The sequence below is a fragment of the Myotis brandtii genome, unplaced genomic scaffold, assembly GCF_000412655.1.
Source record: "Myotis brandtii unplaced genomic scaffold, ASM41265v1 scaffold1408, whole genome shotgun sequence".
Taxonomy (NCBI): Eukaryota; Metazoa; Chordata; class Mammalia; order Chiroptera; family Vespertilionidae; genus Myotis; species Myotis brandtii.
In genome coordinates this window covers 341,142-357,691 of record NW_005355029.1, presented here as the reverse complement: position 1 = coordinate 357,691, position 16,550 = coordinate 341,142, and the positions used below count along the sequence as shown (strand labels likewise).

General features: G+C 51.8%; 1 protein-coding gene across 13 annotated transcripts in view; it reads right to left on the bottom strand.

The window, feature by feature from the left end:
- Nucleotides 1-16,550, bottom strand: part of SUN1 (Sad1 and UNC84 domain containing 1) — a 53,036-nt gene that overhangs the window by 25,806 nt on the left and 10,680 nt on the right. For 8 of the 13 annotated variants that reach the window (XM_014535251.1, XM_014535254.1, XM_014535255.1 and 5 more), the window contains exons 1-4: nt 16,054-16,059; nt 13,258-13,263; nt 10,098-10,103; nt 4,387-4,483 (exon numbers count right to left, since the gene is read on the bottom strand). In XM_014535251.1, the coding sequence (XP_014390737.1) occupies nt 4,387-4,463 (77 nt within the window). In that variant the 5' untranslated portion in view covers nt 4,464-4,483; nt 10,098-10,103; nt 13,258-13,263; nt 16,054-16,059. Of the gene's footprint in view, nt 1-4,386; nt 4,484-5,589; nt 5,606-6,891; nt 6,971-10,097; nt 10,104-13,257; nt 13,264-16,053; nt 16,060-16,271; nt 16,319-16,550 lie in introns of those variants that run through there. The other 5 variants (XM_005860834.2, XM_014535253.1, XM_005860833.2 and 2 more) reach the window with 4 other exon arrangements.

The following is a 16,550-nucleotide window of genomic DNA, read 5'->3' as shown; positions in this document are numbered from 1 at the left end:
GGCTGAAAGCTGGTTTCTGGGGTTTTGTTTAGCTTCTATATTTGTTACAATGTTTCTTAGAGTTGCAGCTCAGAGGCCGGCAAGTCAGGTGGGGAACGTTGGAGTCTGCAGTCACTGGAACAAGCGAGCCTCCCTGCTTGCTTCCAGCTGCCTGGCTGCCGGCCGCCATCTTGGCTGACAGTTAATTTGCATAAGGATATGCTGATTAGCCAATGGGAAGGGTAGCGGTCGTACGCCAATTACCATGTTTCTCTTTTATTAGTGTAGATTATAGATTATATATATAGATGACTTCCGTTTACGGAAATCACGTTCTTTCAAAACAGAGCTCCACCTGCAGCTGTGGACCCTCCACGGGTCACGGAGGCCCTTCATGAACTAACCTCAGGAAGGATAGTGACGGGCTGGTCTGCCCGCCTCTGTCCAAGCCACACCCGTGTGACGGGCACAGTCAACAGGGCAATCCAGAGGACAGGCAAAGGCAGCGGCTCTCTCCCTGCCCTCCCCAGCCACCCTGAGATCACAGCTGGGCGGGAAGAAGCTTCTGGAAGAATGTTAGAACAGCAGCCTCTGTAGACCGCCTGTAGGGGGTGGGGAGGGAGGAGATAAACATGACACGCCCATGTTTCCTCAGCTGTGAGGCTGTCCGAACCCTTAAAGGTCTATATCTCCTCTCACAGGAAGACACGCTCCAGGGTTGTCCTATCTAAACTGAGACAAACTTGAAAACAAACCACACCTTACACATAAAGCACAGAAAGACCTGGAAGGTCTTCTTCAAACTGGTCACAGAGCTACGGCCCCCAGAGCTAACCCAGGCTGGGTTCACGGCAGGGAAGGCAGGGCAGGGGTCAGCAATCCCCTCTTGGGCTCAGCCCTCCTTCCACAGGGACCTGCATCCAGGACAGCAGGGGCTGTGGCCTCGGCCTGAGCTGGGCCCCGCCATCCTATCCATCCTATGAAACAGGCTCCTCCAGGCAGATGGGCCCGCAGCCCCAGTGGAAAGACCCAAACGACTGCGGAGACAAGAGGAACCAAGCACCCAACCAGCAACACCAGAGTCAATGGGTGTTCAGGCCCTTCTCTGGTTCTCTGTGAAGCTGGGGCGAGAGCATTGGTGACATCACCGGGAGATAAAGAAGGCAGCACAGACGAAGCCCCACAGGGAGCTTGCTCCACCCTCGAGGGCCAGGTTTCAGTCTGGCTCACTCCTCAGTTGTGTTGTTATGGACACCCACTGGTCTTTAAAAATCTATCTAAAAAAAAAAATCTATCTAGACGCACTTTTAATCCAAAGACTGAAGGAAACCACTCTGGACCCTGGGTGCGAGGAGCTGTGCAGGGGGCAGTGGGTGCCAGGGACCCGCCAAGGCTGGTCTGCGGGCCGAGCAAGTCGTGTGCAGTGACCAGCTGGGGGCTCTGACCCCACACTCATGCTCAGCGGTGTGCTTTCTGAATATCTACCCCTAAGCTGATCCTCCCACGCTGACCCCTCGTCCCCTGTCTCTCTGGACCTTCACCACAATGTCCTTCATCCTCAGAGGCCTCCAGTCCGTGATCAGCAGCCTTGGGCTGTGACACCTGCCCCGAGGGCCACTGTCCCAGGGCCTGGCCATCTCTCCCAGCTCTCTCTGTTCAGTTCTCGACGGCTGCAAGGACCAGAGATCCCTGTCCCCACCCCACAGGTCCTCGCTCCTGCCGGGCAACCTGTGTGGGTCACCTGGTCCCAGGTGCTGACAGCATTGCTAACTCTGTCCCCTCCTCACTTCCAGGTCACCCTCCCTGCCTCCACCTCGACTCTCTAGTCCCCAAGGCCTGCTTCCTTCTCCCGCTCGGAGAGTAGGCAGCGTCTCCAACCGCCCACGAAGGATCCGTCACGCGCCATCTGCAGTGCAGGGAACCCCAGGGCCCATCACGCTGCGCTCCACTTTCTGGGCCTCGCTGTCAGGCACCTCTTCTCGCTGCCTTCAGCCTCTCTCTACGGCTCCTCACCATCCACGTCCAGACACCCTCTCCCCTCTCCGGTGGTAAAATAAGTAAGTAATCACAGCATGCCCTTCTTTTCCCTTATCAGCCGACTTGTTGACTACCTGCCCCCCCCTCCCCCCCCATCATTCTCGGCCTGTTGGTTAAGATCAGGGGTAGAAAACCAACTTCCCCGAGACTGAAAGGCCAGCTCTTCCCAGCCAGGCCTGCACCCAGCAGGGTGCCCACCACAGGACAGGAGGCCTGACAAAGCTCCCCAGTGCCGCCACGCCCACCACCGCAGAAGTGATGGGATTTCAGCGAGGGGGCAAGTGGACAACACTGACCAGCTCTCCACCTGAGGGAGAGGCAGGCCCCATGCAGCCGCTCAGAGTGCAGCAGGAAGCACCACCTGCCGTGCAGTCAGGCCACAAACCACGGAAACCTGGGGCCGACCAAACCTCCCAGCGAACTGCAGCCCCGGAAGCACAGATCCACCCGCAGTCACGGCCCCCAGCAGGACAGCGGGCGCGTCCTGTGTCGTTGACTTTTAGAGACGGCCCGGGACGCTGGAGCACTGACTGGTGTCTGACATGTGGGAGCTGCTGGGAGTGACAATTGGCAGGCTCTGCAGAGCTGTGCCGAGTGTCCGCCCTTCGAGACCTGCTCCAAAACAACGCCCTGGGGGCGAGACTGCGACACCAGGCAGGGGGCCGGGCTGGGCCGTTTCTCAGCAGGAACACAGGCACGAAATGCAGAGAGGCCTTCCCGCGCTGCACACAGAGCAGTCACCGGGAGCTCGGTCACCAGCCCACCAGCCAGGAGAGGGGTCAGAGCGTCAGCCACGGGCGGGGGGAGCAGGACGGGGAGGGTCTGGAGGACAAGGCCGAGAGGACAACTTCTGGGAACCCCCTTCTCCACACTGCAGCCTCGTGTCCTTCCCGGCCGGCACAGACCTGGGTACACTGCTCCTAGTTAAAACCCTTCAGTGGTCTCCAGGGCCCTCGACAAAGACCCAGCACAGCCTGCAGAACCACCCGGCCCGTCCTTCCTCCTCAGGGAAGGCTGCAGTCCCCACACAGAGACCCAGGCACAAGCATCTTTTAAAAACTGTATTTAAAATAGGTTATAAAAGCTAAAAATAAATTAGCAAGAATAATAACTATGCTCCACAATATAGAATAAGGAATAGTTTACTTGAGCTGGCCCACTCAATTTCTTATAAAATACTACAAGACTTTTTTTAAAAAAGATATATTTTTTATTGATTTCAGAGAGGAAGGAAGAGTGAGAGAGAGACAGAAACATCAATGATGAGAATCATGGATTGGCTGCCTCCTGCACGCCCCACACTGGGGATCAAGCCCCCAACCCCGGCCTGTGCCCTGATCGGAATCGAACCTGGGACCTTTCAGTTCGCTGGCCGACGCTCTATAACAGGGGTCCTCAAACTTTTTAAACAGGGGGCCAGTTCACTGTCCCTCAGACCGTTGGGACTATAGTTTAAAAAAAACTATGAACAAATTCCTATGCACACTGCACATATCTTATTTTGAAGTAAAAAAACAAAACAGGAACAAATACAATATTTGTATTTGCATGTGGCCCGCGGGCCGTAGTTTGAGGACCCCTGCTCTATATCCACTGAGCCAAACTGGCAAACGCAATACTACAGGATTTTTAACAAACAAAATAAAGAGTGTGTTACTATGGAAAGTGTGAGTGAAAACACAATCATTAAATGTGAGATTTGACTAATGCCCTAAAAAAGTATTGTCCTTAAAATACCCTCCCATGTCCTTGAAGTTCCCATCACACTTTACCTTAGAAGAGCCATTTCCGTGTGCGCAAACCCTGTCAATCAAATCCTGACCATCCGGTGGCCCGTCCGTTGGCACTAACCGTGGTTTTACGATACTTAAGTTCCTGTCAGTCATCCTTTCTGTTTGATAAACTGGACAAGTCAGCACCTCTAAGTGCAGACTCAGGGCAGAGCACGTGCAAGCAGAGCGCCCGAGCGCCGCGAGGGGGGCTCCGGAGCTGGCTGCCCGCCCCGCCCCGCCCTCTGTGGTGCCTCCTCTCAAAGGCAGTCAGTCCTCCCGGGAGAGCTGGGATAACTACAGGAGACCCAGCCGTTAGTATAAGTCACACAGCCCTAACAGAACCACAGAGATTCGGCCCCGGGCCAGCCCTCTGGGTGGAGTTAAAACAGCATTTCGTGTGCAATGACTAATCACTGAGTCATCAGCAACGCACCATTTTCAAAACACCCTCACAATGTCCATGTCAGTTCAGTAATTGCATAAAAAAATAGTATAACAAAGTTTATAGATATTTTCTCTTTCTAAACATAACATTTTAGCCCCACAGAGGCCCCGTTAATTCAATGGCATTGAGGAGTGACAAGACACACACGCTCACCTGAGTGCATACGTGTAGCCAGTGTTCTCGGGCACACACTGAGGCGGCGTGTATATGTGGAGCCGAGAAAAGTCCATGTTCACAGTCTCAACTCATACTGCAGAAGGTGGAAAAAGCAAGTCAGGTTAGGTGAGAGCACACGCAGAGGCCCTGCCTGCCGACCACTGCCCGCTAGGCAGCCTGCCGCCACCGTCTACTGATGGAGCAACGCTAGCGAGCAGTTCTGTGTTTCTTATCTTTAAAACAAAGGACAGAAGGTTTTCATGATTACCCGTGAGTGCAGGAGCTCGGCTGCTATACACAGTCCCTAAAGGACAGACCCATAAACACACCCGGGAGACACCGGATCGGCTGACTTGTAATTACGAAAACGGGCACTTCCCAAAGACCAAGGACCCATCTCACAGCCTATTTTTAAGTTCCCGAAGGAGTCGTGTGCTCTCATGCTTCGGAAATAACTTTCCGTTGCTGTTAATTAAAACAGACAGACTCTACTGCACAGCCAAGAATCACCCCGTGCGTCCCTAGACAGCGAAGTTTCCAGAGTCAGAAACTGCTTAAGGCACTGTTTGTACTTTTATTTTCCCCCAGAAGAAAACATTATTTTCAAATTAAAAAGTGTTGAATTGAGCACACTGCTTCTCAGGTTGTCAGCTAGATTTCTTTGGAATGATTCAAACTTTCCTCTGTCTAAAAACATTCTTCCTCTCTCTCTCTCTGACATACACACACACACAGTCACTCCAACTTTTTTTTAATGCTCATAGTAATAATGCGAATCACAATCTGTTGCTGAATAATCTAAAGGAAGATAAAAGTAAAAATAAAAACCATCCTGGACAAAAAATATTTATGTATAAATGACTGATTTCTACAGAAATAGAACAATCCAAAAATTTGTATGAAACCACCCAAAACCCCAAATAGCCAGAGCAGTCTTGAGAAAGAACAAAGCTGGAGGCATTATGCTCCCAGATTTCAAACTATATAAAAAAGCTACAGTAATTAAAACAGTATGGCATCGGCATAAAAACGGACACATAGAGGAATGGAACAGAGAGCCCAGGAGTAAACCCTCGCACACACGATCGGTTACTCGACGACACAGGAGGGAACGCGCGGTGGGGAAAGAACGTGCTGGGAAGACTGGGCAGCCTCGTGCCGACAGTGAGGCTGGACTGCTGTCTGACACCGAACACACACCTGGATGTAAGACCTGAAAAATGAAAGAAAACCTAGTGGTGGCAATAAGCTGCTTGCACAGGTCTCGGGTGTAACTCCAAAAGCAAAAGCAAGCAGGTGGGACCACATCAAACGAAAATGGTTCTATCAGCAAAATGGAAAGGTAACCAACCAAATGGGAGAAACCATTAACAAGTCATATATCTGATAAGGGGTAAGTATCCAAAATATATAAAGAACTCTTACAACTCAGCAGCAAAACAACCAACAGTCCAAATGAAACACGGGCAGAGGGCCTGAATAGACATTTTCCCAAAGAAGATGTAGAGGTGGCCGACCGGCACGTGAACAGGTGCTCACATCACTGGTCCCCAGGGACGGGGAGACCGGAACTGCAGTGAGATGCCACCTCACACCTGTAGGAAGGCTGTCATCAACGAGCCAAGAGCTACGTGTTGGCGAGGAGGGAGGAAAGGGAACCCTCGTGCACTGCTCGTGGGGATGTAAATTTGTGCAGCCACTGTGAAAGCAACGTGGAGATTCCTCAAATAATTACAACTAGAGCTGCCACAGGCTCTAGCAATTCTGTTTTTTTATCCGAAGAAAATGAAACCACTAACTCAAAGAGACTATGTCCTCCATGTTCCCTGCAGCAGCATTTACAACAGCCAAGACATGGACGCGCCAAGTGTCCATCAACAAATGAGCGAACGCAGCAGCTGAGGTGCATGCACACAATGGAGTGTTATTCAGCCACAAAAAGAACGCAATCCACAGCACGGATGGACTCCTCGGGCATTCTGCTAAGTGAAGTCAGACAGAGAGGCACATACCATAGGATCTCTCTTACAGGAAATTAATTTTTTTAATTTTTAAATAAATGAACAAACAAAAATATTAGAGAACAGAACGGTGGTTGCCAGAGATGGGAAGTGGGGAAAATGGGTGAACTGTTTGGAGTTTTATTAGTTTAAATAAATTGAATTTTTAAAATGAAATTAAATAAAATGATTTGTATAAGCTAAGACAAATGTACTTCACACCACTTTCTGTGAAACAATCTAAATATTCTTTAAAAAATGAAGTACCCATAGAAATAAAGGCCAGTGTTTATACATAAAAATTTTATTATGCCTATTAATTTCACCAAATACTACAAAACTCCTGCATTTTAACCAACATCCCAACGTTGCTTGGTTCCTCCCGGGACCCAGCCCCCAGCCCACACACGCAATAAGCACGAAGCACTCTTCCCTGCGTCAGTAACACACCCTTAACCCTCCGACGCCCGTGAGACGCTACTTCACCAGGAGCTGCTCGTACCTGTTCAGCGGCCTCGCTCCGTCACTCGACCCCACCCTTCCGTGTGGCTCAGAACAGGTCCCAGGAGGCTCAGCCACCAGGAGCCGGTGGATGGGCTCCTCCCACTCAGTGAGGCCAGGCCCGGCGGGAACTGAGCCACACCCAGCAGCAGGGCACTGAGGGCTCCGACCAGGAGCCGGTGGATGGGCTCCTCCCACTCAGTGAGCCACACCCAGCAGCAGGGCACTGACGCTCCGGGGAGGATGTGTACTTGTGACTCACTAGGCAACCAGGGCCTGCTGCACGGCACCAGGACTGACGCCCCACTGCTGCTCATCCTCTGGGGGAGAGCCGCCTCCTTTTATTTGTCCCTTTTAGTTCCTCACTCACAAAACCCAAGCTCCCTAACCTCATTGCCAAAGTGATCTTTCACGTAAATATTTAAAAATATTTTTTAAATATTTTTTATTGATTTTTTACAGAGAGGAAGGGAGAAGGATAGAGAGCTAGAAACATCGATGAGAGAGAAACACCTATCAGCTGCCTCCTGCACACTCCCTACTGGGGATGTGCCCGCAACCAAGGTACATGCCCTTGACCGGAATCGAACCTGGGACCCTTCAGTCCGCAGGCCGACGCTCCATTCACTGAGCCAAACAGGTTAGGGCTAAAAATATTTTACAGTCCTGCACTGTGACCATCAGTAACCCAGGCTGCCTAATCCGACCGCTCTCTACAGCTGGCAGCGCCAAGTGCTCCGCGGCTGAGAGTTCCTGGGACTGGTTCACAGATCACTGCGCCAACCAGTGATGGCGTTGAGCTTACAGACCAGGACTGTGATGCGGAGGCACCAGAGCACCGGCTCCGAGGGACAGAGCCCTGCCACCGGGCTCACATCCCAGCCCTGGCACAGGCACAGCGGGTCTGGCTGTGGCTCAGTCATTGGGCCTGGTGAGGAGGACACACACAGGAATGTGAACCTACAGCCTTTATTTTAAAAAATTACATTAACACGTTCTCACATTTTCATCCACCTAAAGAGACAGATTGGGTCACTTCTCATGCGTAACAAACGATGTTTTCAGAAGCTCTCAGAGGTGCGGACATGCTATAACCACGTTCCAATGAGACGCAGACGAAGCTGGGCCGCACCCCTCCCAGGTCGCTGTAGGCCTCAGGCCACGGCTTACAGAGAAATGGAGCTCCTTGTCTCTGAAACAAAGTTCTATCAAAGAGCCGAGGGCCACGACTGGCCGTGACGGGACTGCAGCAGCGAGTGACAGGCTAAAAACCCACAGCTGACAACGGGGCACAGCTGAGTGACAGACACAGCGGTACATTTTTGGTAAAATAGCTACACGTGTGATAAAATCCCAAAGGTAAGCCCGCTGGAGGAACAGCAGCAGAAGCGTGGGGATCCAGGCAGTGGGCTCAGGCCCGGACGGCGGAGAGACCACTGATGCCCAGGGCCAGCCTCAGCAGCCACCAGGGCACAGGGTGCTGGTCAGAAGGCCTTGCTTCTCCCTGCTCAGGCCAGTTTGCTCCGTAAGCACATGAGTTGAGTTCCATGTTATGTTCTCAGGGACAAGCATCTAGCATAAGGCAGGCCCGTGGCCGGCGCAGTGCTGCCTGGGCCCTGGTCTGCACAGCCCAGGACCAAGTGAAAGGCATGGAAGGTGTGCCTGACACAGGACTAACGCTCCCTTTGACGTCAGCTTTAACTCTGTGGAATAAAGTCATAGAGCCTATGCTTTAAATTTTTAAAAAGAAGGTCGTTTTCTTCTGAGTTAGCAATCCCTGAGAGGGAAGTCACTCACCCCTGGCGGAAACAAAAGACCAAGTCTGTCCACGGGGCCGCAGGCCGGGACGGCTCACTGGAGCCAGCGCCAGCTCCTCCGAAGCCTATCTGAGCTGAAAGCTTATCTACTGAAAACCAAATAGACATGCTGAGCATTTCAAAATGCGGCTTCCAGTCCGGTTTACATCACTGCTAATTAAAGCCCACATGTGACCTGAGAGCCTTCCTACTTGTACCCGGGCAGAAGACGCGGCCTCCACCGCCTCAGCCTGAGACTCCAGGGAGGTCTGACTGCCTTCAACTTCTGAGGAGTGTTGAGACAGCCAGGGGAAACGGTCGGAACACAGGTTTAATGGCATCAGAAAACCCTGTAAAGAATTTGAAGTTAACATTTTGCAAATTGATGTGAAAAGAGGGGCCCTGTCCCGGCTTCACTGTCTTTGTTTTTCCATCCCTTCGGGGCCACTCCCTTTGTTCCCCTAAAGTGTTGTCCCTGGTCGGACCCGTCCCAGGCAGGTCCCAGGGAGTGGCCTGGACTGCAGGAGGGAGGCTGTGAGCTACCAAATGCCTGCCCCACAGGGAAAGGGGCTGGGCTTGCATCAGGCCTCCCCCAGGCTGCCCAGCCCAGCAGGCCGCAGGCAGGGGAGCAGGGAGCCTCTCCTGCCCCCGTACAGAGTACTTCTTAGGGTGGACAGCTTTCGGTTTTGAGCTGCCAGACCTAACAGGATGCTCGCACCCCAGGAAATGTGGGCCAAGAGTGCCACCTGCAAGGGAGCAGGAAGCCCCGTGCTTAGGTGCCCGGGCCTCCTCCACCTGCTTTGCTAGGGAGGACATGCAGGCCAGCAGCTCAGGCCAATGCACATGTCCTGCTTGGGCTGCAAACAGAGCTAAGGTGCTTCTTAAATTACCTCGGGCTCCTCCCTCAGCACCTCCACCTGCTCCAGCGGCTCTGTGACATTTACACCAGGTGGGAGAGAGGAAACTGCAGCACTGTCAGGCTCTGAAGCTCTGAAGTGAGGCTAGCCCCACTCTTTCCCGGGGCACTCAGTCTGGAGGGAAGGGGTGCGGTGGCAGAGCCCCTCACCACTGCCAGCTCCAGCAACGACTGGTGCATGAGCATGCAGGAAGCAGTCGGGCCTGCTGGGAAGGCACTGTCACTGGTTGAGCCGTGACGAAGCAGCTGCAACTCCAGGGAGCCCAGCTGAAACAGGGTAGCTGACGTGGCAGTCCCATTAGAAACCTCCTCACCCCGTGGAAGGCACGCCGCCCGACCCCATCAGAGCTGTGCACCGAGAGCAGCAATCCAAGGAGGCAGCGACAGGCAGGACCCTCCACCCAGCCCAGCACAGCTCCGGATGCGCCATCTGCCACGGTGCCCTGGGGAGCTGGCCCACAGGGCTCCTCCCGCAAAACACAGGCCCTCAGGGACCCGCTGCTGCTGGGCTGTCCCCTCAGGACCTTCCAGAGAAAAGGGGGAGGGGAGACAACACACACACACACACTTGCCCCGGCTCCACCCTCGCTCTCCTTAATCACCTGCGTTGGTTCCAAAGGGCAGCTGTGCCCATTTAGGCCTTTCATTATTGTAAAGACTCACCTTTAAAACTAAAATTCCAAGGTGCGTGCCCCTTTAAAAATCAGTACTAAACCTTAACATAATTACTCTGCTCAGGATCTTAATTCTGTAAAACCAAATAATGTGAAGACTAATAAAAACAATCATTATTTCTGCCTATAGACTTAAAAAATTGCAAACTGGGTCAGACACGATTATTTCCAAGACCATGTTCCAGGTAACGACTTCTACAACATCATAAACAGGAACTGGCATCTCATTCTATTTCCATTTTAAAGAAGCAAAACAATGTTTATTAAAAAACAACTATGATTTATACTGAGTCACCTTAAAAATGAACTGATTGTTTAAAACAGCCAATCAGAAATGAATGACTCTCCCCTGAAAACATGGGAAAGGGCTTTGCAGGATGCCCTGATGCTATCTGAACACCTGAGTAGTTAAACATCCAGAAAAACCCTACACTAAGTTTAGTGATAAATGACAGAGAATGGGACTTCTCCTTTTAACTTATCCCTTCTGTACCGTTTGAATTTTTTTAAGAGTTAAGTATTGGTTGTATAAAAAGCAGTTAACCCAATAAACATTACTTTCAAAAAGAAAAAAAATTAGTGCTCAGTATGAAGCAGAGTGGGGCAGCCAGACTGGCTGGGCGTGGCTCCGCTGTGGCACTCAAGAGCCGGAGGGGAGGCACCCGAACCCCACCCAGGGCTGCTCCTGGGAGCACCCACGGTACCTCCCTCACCCTCCTGAGCGGCCGCGGTGCAATCAGTTAATACACCTAACCTGCTGGGCACTGCCCTACACAGGGCGAAATGCTGTTACAAACATAACAAGTAGATTTAAAAATAAAGCAATAGAATAAAAATAGAACTCAGCTATTTTCAGCAGCAACTCTGTACTGAAAGACAGTTTCTCGCCAAGATGTGATGTTTCTTTCCTTTTTTTGGAAATGACGAAACAGCAGGAAGAGGTGGAGGCTCGATACGCTTGTTCACGTAACAACAGGACTCTGAGTTCCAGGAGCGCGATGCCTCCCTGGAGACCGCACCGCACGCCTCCCAGGACGGGCCCAGACCTTCTCCACAAGAGCTCCTCTAACAGCAATGCTCCCCGTGTTCCAGCAAAAGCCCAAAGGCCAAGGGTGTGTTCTGTGCGGGCCTCTCAGCACACAGAGCACGGACAAGTCTGCTGCAGCCTCGGGCCCAGCACGCAGGAACCGTCGGACAGCCAGTGCCCTGGCCGGGTTAGGAGGGCTGCCCACCCGGCGATTCCTAACGGAAAGAGCGTGTCCACAGCAAGCACCCTCAGCGGCACTGCTGTGCACTGACGCCTGGGGTGACCCACACCCCACAGGTTCCTAACGCTGGGAGTGGCAGACTCCGGGGGCTCCGGGCCAACAGGTGAGGCGACCAGTGGGAGGTTTGTCTTTTCCTTATGGTCGTATAGGATGCTAACCGTACTCCTATCACACAGGCCAGGGACCCCCTGCCCCCACATCTGTTACTGAGCTGGCTGACTCTCATGTCCGGCTTGGAAAGGCCTTCCCTGGCCCAGAAACACACGGGCAGTCGGTCACGGGCTCTCTTACTCTCACTGATGTGATCTACATTTCCAGCCAAGTGTAACTCACCTACCCCATCTGAGCTCCCTGTGCAAACAGTGAGGCAGGCACCTCTTACCCCCTGGAGAGCATTTCTGCCTGCTTCCTGCCTCGGAATCATCCACCTGTCCAATCACTGGCCTGCCTGCCCCACCCCCTTCAGACCAGCAGCGCCTCCTCCCCAGGGCATCACCCTCTGCCTGGGCCCCGCGGGGCGACCACCTCTTGCTGGCGCTAGACCCTGAGCTCTCGAGAACTACGCCTCTCCTGTAGTACTTAGCAGGCTCCCTGCTCTGCCCTTAAGCTGCAAATACCCTTGAGATCTCCCCACTCTGCTCCTGCCCGACCACACCCAGGAAACCCCGCCCCAGTGCTGAATGCACCAGGAAGAGCAGGACCGGCCATCTCAGTCCTCCCAGGGCATCCCAAGCACCTCTCTCCTCATCCATCAGAACAGCGGTGTCAGCCCCACTTCATTCCCAAGTCCAGCTGGGAATGCGAACCAGGAGCAGCAGGCACAGGACTGCATGTGTACATCAATGCAAACAGCCATCCACACCGTTTCCCATCGCCCTTGTAATGCCTGTCCTCTAACGCCAAGTAGCCGGCTGAAAGCGAGTGCCTTCCAGGACTAAAAAGGCTTGCAGCCTAAGTAGCAAGTGAAGCAATCATTACATTGATCTTTTTCATCGTCTAGATCAGTGATGGCGAACCTTTTGAGCTCGGCGTGTCAGCATTTTGAAAAACCCTAACTTAACTCTGGCGCCGTGTCACATATAGAAATTTTTTGATATTTGCAACCATAGTAAAACAAAGACTTATATTTTTGATATTTATTTTATATATTTAAATGCCATTTAGCAAAGAAAAATCAACCAAAAAAATGAGTTCGCGTGTCATCTCTGACACACGTGTCATAGGTTCGCCATCACTGGTCTAGATATAGCTGACATCTCCCAATAATGTTAATTAAGATGCAACCAAGCAAATGGAATGACTAAGACCAAAGCAAGCAGCCAAGCACAGCGCTGTTTTCAGGCCCGACCCCTGGGAGCGCCTCTGACCCCACTGCCAATCACTGATCTGCACACGATCACGTCCACATGACTTAAGTCCGGGACCTGCAGGGTTATTGGCACAAACGTCAAAAAGCATCTGTCACGGAGTTCTTACCTCCTCAACTAAAACTCAGAGCGAGCGACCTTCACTGAGTGTCCCTATGCGACTCAGTAAAAAGCCAAACACCAGCTACCCAGCTCGCTCCTTACAGAGTTCAGGCTGCAAGCCACGCAGATACTACTGAAGGAGAGCCACTCACAGCATCTGATTAGGATAAAGAGAATATGTAAGTATTCTTCCTCTGAAAATCCTACGTTTATTTTGGCCCAATGGGAGTGAACGGTTTCCAACACAGACCCAGCAGGTCTAGTCTAGTCTCGTCTCCTCTATCTGAAAATCAATTCCGGTAAGCAGTCAAAATTGCAACGAGTTCCAAATTTAGGAAGCGAGGGAAAGAGGAAAATGAGAGTGTTTCCAATCAACTAATAAGACTGCGGCCCCCACAGGTGGCAGGGAGCACAGCTGCCCACAGACACTCAGTCCAGTCGGGCATCACTTGTGCTCGGCCATCCCCGCTTGTTCCCACCTGCACCATGAACCCAGGGTAATTCTGGGTTCCGAGCACTCAGCCCCAATCAGCAGCGACTGACGACAGATGCTGCGTCCCCTGGGCTCACCTGAGAGGCGTAGGTAGGGCAGGCATTTCCTGCGGGCAAATTCAAACCAGCTCTGTGTGCAGAATCTGGGGACCATTTGACCATCATAAATTCAGGATGAGGAGACAATGGCTATGAGCAGACGCCCTATCAAACACAGCATCCTTTGAAACTAGATCACAAAGGAATTTCCATTTAGAAATGGTGCACTGAACATAGATTTAGCTTCCACTCTCCTCCAGACTTTTAAAAGGCATATATACAGTGGGGCCTTGACTTACGAGTGTCCCGACTAACGAGTTTTTTGAGATACCAGCTGTCTCTCAGCCTGAGTTGATAGAGTAATTTGAGTTAACGAGCTCCTTAACGAGCTCGGTCTCAGAACGAATTAAACTCGTAAGTCAAGGCCCCACTGTATACCCCAAAAGAACAAAACCAAAGGGAGAAAAGACAACAGTGAGAAACCTGGAAGCTATAAAACACATGGTGAATGAAACCTGGCTCAAAGGCTTACAATGAGGAACACTGAGAAATCATCCAATTTCATCATGGACCCCCCCTTTCCCCCCAAAGACAAGACCATGGCACCCACATACACTTGCAAGTGAGGGTGCAGGACAGAACCAAATACAGCAGGAACTGAACGCTGAAAGTCTGGGTAAGAAGCAGTTAGGCAAAACCACCTGATCATCTCAACTGGCAAGAAGGCACTTGTCGAAACCTGACAAAAGGCATTTACTAAAACCCACAGCTAACCTCACACTCCAGGGGGAAGACCAAAGAGCTTTCCTCTGGGATCATCAGGAACAGACAAGGATGCCTGCTGTCACCACTGCTACTCAGCACTCCCGGGACCCTAGCCAGAGCATTCGGCAAGGAGAGAAAATAAAAGGCGTCCAAAGGAAGAAGAAAAGCTCCCTCCACTCACAGGTGCCATAACCTCATATGTAGGAAATCCTAGGGAACTCACAAAAAACTACTACAACTAATAAGCAAATTGTAAAAGTGACAGCATACAAGTCAACAACACAAAAATTAGCTGCATTTCTATACACTAACAATAAACTGAAAATAAAATTAAGAAAACAATTCCTCTTATAACAGTATCAGAAAAAAATAACAAACTTAGGAATCAATTTAACCAAGGAAGTGCAAGACTGGTGCGCTGAACACTAGAACACTGTGAAGGCCTAGCCGGGTTGGCTCAGTGGATAGAGCGTCCGCCTGTGGACTGAAGGGTCCCGGGTTCAATTCCAGTCAAGGGCACATGCCCAGGTTGCGGGCTCGATACCCAGTGATGTTTCTATCTCTCTCTTCCTCTCCATTCCTCTCTGAAATAAATACAAATATATTTAAAACAAACAAACACTGTGAGAGGAAGAAGACATCAGTCACTGGGAGGACAGCCCCGGGCATGGCCGTCAGCCTGGTGACACTTCCCTGTGCTACTAGGAGTCGGTTCAACTATCAAAACCCCAATGGCGTTTCCTGCAGATATGGCAAAGCTAATCCTTAAGTTTTTATGAAACAGATGGACCCAAATAGCCACAAACAACCTTGAAAAAGAGTTGGAAGACTCACACTTTGAACTTAAAAAAAAGTACATTATTGGCATAAGGATAAACATATAAACTAACAGACTGAGATCCAGAAATAAACCCATACATTTATGGCCACTGATTTCCTACAAGAGGCCAAGACCACTCAAAATAGCCTCCTCAACAGCGGAGCCAGGACAACTGGACGTCCACAGGCAACAGGATGGAGTCGGAGCGCCTCACCCCCCACAGAGTTCACTCAAAACAGGCCCACGACCTAATCGCAAGAGCTAAACCATTGAAAAACTCAAACAAACACACAGGGCAAAGCTGTATTAGCTTTGATTCCACCATGGCTACTTATGATCACACCAAAAGCACGAGCAATAAAAGGAAAAACAGATAAAGTGGACATCCTCGAGAATGAAACCTTTCGTGCATCAAAGGGCACTATCAAGAGAGCAAGGAGGCACCCAGAGAAGGGACGACAGTGTGTGGGAAAGGCCCGGCCCCAGAGCCCACGCGGACTCTACAGTCCACAGAGAGACGGACCCCCTTTAAAACGCACAGAACTGCAGGGACAACTCTCCAGGGCAGCCACACAGGAAGCACAGAGAGAGACACAATCACAGCCACTGAGATCCCACCTCACGCCCACTGGGACGGCCATGGTGTAAAACAACAATCCACAGCCCGGCCGTGTGGCTCCGTGGCTGGGCCTGGACCCACGGACCTGTGAACCAGGAGGTCACCTTTCGATTTCCGGTCAGGGCAGTAGGGGGCGTGCAGGAGGCGGCCGATCAATGGTTCTCTCTCATCATTGATGTTTCTCTCTCCCCCCCTCCCTGAAGTCAATAAAAATATTGTTTAAAAACAAAAACAGAAACAAAACGTATTTTTAAAAAAAATCAAAACAATAATAAAGAAGTGCTGGTGAGGATGTGCGGACACTGGGACCCCTGCACGGTTGGTGGGGTGCAAGGCGGGTGGCCGTGTGGAGAACAGGGTGGAGGGTCCCCTGAAGTCACAGTTACCCCTGAGCCCACAGTGCAGCCCACGCCCAGGAATGCGCCTGAAGAACGGCACACAGGTGCCCACGCGGAGATGTGCACACGGGTCACCACGGCACTGGCCTCCGGCAACGGTGGAAACAACGTGAATGTCCACTCACGAAGACAAGCGAGCTGCGGGGTAGTCACACAACGGAGTGTCACTCGGCCATTGAGAAACGGGGTGCAGGGAACCGGCCGTGGATGGAGAGTGGGGGTGTAGGTGCAGGGAACCGGCCCTGGACGGAGGGTGAGGGTGGGGGGTTCAGGGAACCGGCTGTGAACGGAGGGTGGGGGTGTAGGAGCAGGAGCAGGTGCGGGTGCAGGGGCAGGAGCGGGTGCAGGAGCAGGAGCAGGAGCAGGAGCGGGTGCAGGTGCGGGTGCAGGAGCGGGTGAGGGGG